This window comes from Capsicum annuum, chromosome 11 (genome assembly GCF_002878395.1).
Source record: "Capsicum annuum cultivar UCD-10X-F1 chromosome 11, UCD10Xv1.1, whole genome shotgun sequence".
Classification (NCBI taxonomy): Eukaryota; Viridiplantae; Streptophyta; class Magnoliopsida; order Solanales; family Solanaceae; genus Capsicum; species Capsicum annuum.
Window position 1 is genome coordinate 82,700,505 of NC_061121.1, and position 5,761 is coordinate 82,706,265.

Genomic DNA, 5,761 nt, shown 5'->3' on the forward strand with positions numbered 1-5,761 from the left:
CCTAGTAATTTCTTTATTGCTTTTTAATTTCCATAACTCAAGACTTTGTGAACTTTCTCCCTAATAATTGTCAAAGAAATATTTCCCCACATACCTTACCATTACTATTTTTTTTTTACTTTTATTTGATTTCTTGGACCTTTTACTTGATGAATTTATAGGGCATGTGAAGGAATTGAGAGAGACACCACTGAAGAGGCATCAAAGATTTGTGGAGTTTTATGATATTAGAGATGCAGCAAGGGCAATGATGGAGATGAATGGCAATGATTTAAATGGTAAGCAATTGATGATTGAATTCAGCAGGCCAGGGGGAAATAACAGAAGATTCTCAAGAGCTTCTCAATATTCATCACCTAGCAATAAATTCAATACTCCTTTCAACAACAATTACTCCAGATATAATTCATCCCCAACGCCATCTCCTCCGATTACCCCGCCCTCACACTCGTATTCCAGACCTCAAAGGGTGTACAACCCCTCACAATCCAATCAAATTCAAAATCAGAAATCGAATTATTTAGAAAGAAACCCTAGTGGATATAGCGGAAGTGAGAGTTCAGGTGGTGGGTCAGTTCAAGAATCATTGGCTTCTTTGAGTATGTCAAATAATGTTAGGCCGGGGAAGAAAAATGCCAAAAAATGTGACAACATTAGTGCAAGTAGTAGCAGTGTGGCAGGTGCAAGTTCTTCTCCAAGGAATCCACAAAAAATGTTGCAACAAGCTAGTAGGAGTAGCAGCAGCAGGCCATGGAAGATCAACTGGTCATCAAAGCAGGCAAAAGATTATGATCCTCGTTTTCTAATTAAAGAAGATGCCATTATGGAATCAAATTGCATAGATTCCAGAACTACTGTCATGATCAAAAACATACCCAATAAATACAGGTTAATTCATCTTGTCTCTAAAATTCATTCTTTTCATGCTATATTCCCCCCTATATATTAATATTATTCCGATTCCCTTGTTTTCTCTTTTATCTGAAAAAAAATCTGAATGCTGGTAATTTTGCAAGAAGGAATATAAGAATTACCTACTTTAAGGTCTTGTTTCCTTCGTGAATTATTTTTATCTTTGCACTATTGTGTTTTTTCCGCTTAATTTCCATATTCACATTTCCTTAGGTATAGTAATACATTGATTTAATAACATAGTATTGAATAATGAATAATGTCTGTTCTTTTAAATGCCGTTGGATAAAATTATGCAAGAATGGTCAATCAAACATTTCACAAGCTAAAGCAAGTATAATTTTATAATACATCTAACCAAGTGTAGTTTAATTTTATGTTGAAGTTTATTGTTTAAAAATCCCCCTTTGGTAAAGAAAAAATTATATAGTAATGTTGGTTTTTGGTATATTTGACTGACATATCTTTGGGGTCTGGTGCAGTCAGAAGCTGCTGCTGAACATGCTGGACAACCACTGCATTCACTGTAACGAGCAGATTGCCGACGGCGATGATCAGCCAAAATCGTCCTATGATTTTGTTTATCTTCCCATCGATTTCATGTAAGTTTTAACAATTATGTTGCAAAAAGTTTGAAATTTTATATCTTAGTTTTGTTAACTAGTAGTAATCCCTTATTAATAATAATAATAATTATTATTATTATTATGTATTTGTTAGTAACAAGTGCAACGTGGGATATGGATTCGTGAACATGACTTCACCGCAGGCAACGTTGAGACTCTACAGGGCTTTTCATCTTCAAAATTGGGAGGTCTTCAACTCTAGAAAAATTTGCCAAGTTACATACGCTAGATTACAAGTATGTTTCCTTTCTTCCGTTATCATAAGCATTTTGAAGGATTCTCTTGCACTCTCCTAATTAAATTCTGCATTATCAATATAATGTTTGATCGTTATTTTCTCCCCTTTTTCGATAAATAATTTTATTGAAAAGAACTATAAAAGAATATTGAGACTAGCAGTCAGTAATAATGGGATTACATTACAAGAAAGAGAAAAGTGGGAGTAATTGTTATAATGGTAAATGCTATTCCCTCCCTTCATTTATTCCCTCTCTTCATCTTACTTGTCATGTTTACTCTCTCAGTTTACGATTACTTGCCGAGTTTTGCCTCACGAGTATCAAAGTTGATTAATTTTTAAAGATAAATTCAATTGAAGTAATTTAATGTTTTAAATCTAAATATTTAAAAATTATACGAAAAATGCTACAAAGTTATATTGTTATAATCCTTATACTAGACATTGGAGCCCATGCAAGCACGAGCCCAATGTGCTACTTTTAAGATATTATATGTTATTTTTTTATTTAAGTTTATATGATACTGATAAAAATTCGTGAAAGTCAATTAGATTTGTAATATATAGTTTTAGATATTTTAGATTGTTAATTGTATTATGATTTATACAACTTTCAACGTAATTTTGAAGTAATATCCCTTCATCCTAATTAATATGACATCGATAACTATTATAATCTATAATACTTTTTCGATGTAATTTACTATTTTAAGCTAATTAATTACTATTGTAATTTCTAATACTATTCTTGTTTAAACTTTCGTGGTATTAATTGTGAATTTAGACTTTTAAAGTAATTTAAGTTTTTAATTATTGTAATTTAAATTTATACGACTTTTAACGTAATTTTCAATTAATATCCCTTTATCCTAATTGATATGACATCGCTAAATATCATAATCTATAGTAATTTTTCGCCGTTGCAATTTACTATTTTAAATTGTTTGCTATTGCAATTTATAATACTTTTCTTGTTTAAACTTTTATGGAAATTTATAACACTCTTCTTGTTTAAACTTTTATGGTATCGATGGTGAGTTTAGACTTTTAAAGTAATTTAAGGTAATTTATAAAATTTTTAACTATTTCAATTTAAATGACACTGATATAATTTCGAGAGCAAATCAAATATCACGATTGAAATAGCGAAATTAGAATGTCTTGAATAACTCATAATAACTAATTAAAAGTGATGACAAAATTGCGATAAAAAGTACATGTGAAATTTTTTTTAAGTGGACTCACATAAGATGTCGAATTAATTTAAAACATTAAGAATTAATTTATCATTTTATGTTTATTTCACCTTTTATAAAATAAATATTATCAATTTTTAAGGACTTAGATGACTTATAATACTTAATTATAAGTGATACAGTAAAATTACAATTGAAACAATTGAAACATCATATCATAAATGTCTATTTTACTTTATAATGTCTATTTTATTTTTTATTAAATATATTATTTTTTTAATAAGTAAATGTCATATAATAATTATTATAGAATGATATAATAAAATCACAGACATTGAAAGCAGCCATGATGTTCTGCCTGCTTTCAGCTTGCCTGCCACTGACACTTATATATACTCCTAGTAAGAATTAGTGTGATGAAGTTTTTTATATTAAAATTTTAAGTCAGAATTCATGTAATTTGGAATTTGGAAAGGTCCATGTTATAAGTAAAAGTAAAAAGTGTAACGGAGTATAAAATGGGTAATCGAAGCTAAAAGTTGGCGGTCAAACCAATTGAGTTACTAAAATTGTCAATTGTCCTATTTAAATATTTATCTTGCTTAAATAGTACTAGTAATTTAAAGTATGCATTGTTCATTAATTCTTTAAATCAAATATTTAACCAGAAATGATGATATGCATATTTGTGTTAACATTAGTATATTTGGGTTAACATTAGTAATTGAATTCTGCTCGTGTGTTGTTTATGAAGGGGATTGAAGCATTGAAAGAGCATTTCAAGAACTCAAAATTTCCATGTGAAGCCGAAGAATACATGCCAGTGATTTTCGCACCACCTCGAGATGGGTCCTTATTAAGTGAGCCTAATCCTATTGTTGGACGTGGCATTAACCCTCCGTTGCTCCTCTCCGCCGTTAATTCCTCAGAAGAAGAAGACTCGAACGACGAGTCATCTGATAATAGTGAAAATGGCTATATAATTAATAACACAACAGGTAATGATGATGATGACGAAGAAGAAGCAAGAAATGTGACTGACAGACATAACGGCGGCAATAATCATGATTCAACATTTTCTTCTACCGTCTGCATGTTGGCGTCTTCTTCAAATTAAAAGATTTTCCTTCTTTCTTAGCCCAACCAAACCCTTACGGAAGATTTACTGCTAGCAGTGTTTGTTTAATGTGAGGAAAAAAAAAAAAGGAAAGATGAATCGACCATTCCCCATAGTAGCTGAAAAGAGAGAGAACAGCTTGCTAGCACCCAATGGGTTTGCGTGTAAATCTCTTTCAACTCTATATGCCTCGGGGGAAGATCCCTTCTTTCATTTCAGTCGCTCCATAGCCATGTCATACTCAAATACCTGTGTAGTTGTAGTTGTAGCTTAGCTTAGCTTTTTAGTAATTTACTTGTTTCTTTTTCTGTTCTATTATTACTGACGGTCTGTTGTGTTGTAAAAATTAAAAACTAGTGAAGATTTCAATCTTTAAATTTTACTTTTCCAAGGATGTGCATCTTTGTTTTGCTTTGTTGATGAATAATTTTGTTTTCCAATTCGTTATGAATTTGTAATGTATTCTTCTCGAAGTAAACATGATTTAGGAGATTATAACCAATGTTCTTAAAATAATTATTAATTTATTGATGAGTTTAAATAATTATTAATTTATTGACGTGTTTAAATTGTTTCATTTATTGGAGTACTTGTTAAGGCTGTTTGGTCATGAAAATAATATTTGGTCATGAAAATAAGATTTTTTTGAAGTTTAAGTTGGTGTTGTGTTTGGTTATTAATATAAATTGAAGTTGTTTTTAAAATTTTGTGATAGAAATATGAGTGAAAAAAGTGAAGATAAGTTTTAAAGGTAATTTTTATTAAAGTGAATAAGTTTCAAAAATAATTTTTATTAAAGTGAAATAATTTTTATGATCCAATACTACTATTCTTACGCTTTTCACTAAAGTGAAGTAATATTTAAAATTTTTTTTTTTTTTAAAATTTCATGATCAAATGCCTACTTATTCGCCCAAAGAGTTTTTACGTATAAGCTTTTTAATTTGCATATCAAATCTAATTTTAAAAATGACAAAAGTATTTGTTACCATATATAAAGATAATATTATCATGTAAAAATTCATTACACGACAGTGTATAGGAATTAAACTTTTAAGTTTTGATAAAAGTAAAAAATATTTTTGCTCATTAGTTTATTACTAAAAAATAAATTAATTTAAATATTTAAAGTAATTACTTTTTGGGTAACTTGTGAAAGTATTATTACTAAAAGGGTAATTTAGGGTGTGTTTGTATAAAAGTGTTTCTTTTTAATTTTTTTGAACTTGTTTGATCAAAATTTTTAAAAAATATTTTCTCTAATATTTGTTTAAAAAATGAAAAAATTAAATCTAAATCAGTAGGAAAAATAAAATATTCTTCATTGATGATGTCCTTTTTAATTTTCCCACACTGTAACCCGCACCCTAGTCATTTCCACCAACCCCTCGCCCTACAACTCCAACCTTTCATATTATTTATTGAATTTATATGCTATTTTTAAAGTAATATTTTTACTTAAACACCAAATTAAATATAAAAAAATAAATTAAAAACTCATATTTTTCGTAAAAAATAATTTTTTAGAAAAATTAATTTTCACGAAAACACCCTTATATTCTTGTTTTAGTAATCTCTCACTCTATATGGATAGTTTCTTTTTCCTTTTAGGCGCTCTATTTCTCTTTGTTACATTGGTTATCGTCTTATAAACCCATCTTTGTAAAATCAA

General features: G+C 28.9%; 1 protein-coding gene across 1 annotated transcript in view; it reads left to right on the plus strand.

Moving 5' to 3' along the window:
* Window positions 1–4,307, plus strand: part of LOC107846873 (protein terminal ear1 homolog) — an 8,370-nt gene extending 4,063 nt beyond the window's left edge. The window contains exons 2-5 of the mRNA XM_016691141.2: window positions 162–888; window positions 1,395–1,514; window positions 1,633–1,774; window positions 3,727–4,307. Coding sequence (XP_016546627.1) covers window positions 162–888; window positions 1,395–1,514; window positions 1,633–1,774; window positions 3,727–4,089 — 1,352 coding nt within the window. The 3' untranslated portion in view covers window positions 4,090–4,307. The remainder of the gene's footprint in view (window positions 1–161; window positions 889–1,394; window positions 1,515–1,632; window positions 1,775–3,726) is intronic.
* The last annotated feature ends 1,454 nt before the right edge of the window (window positions 4,308–5,761 follow it).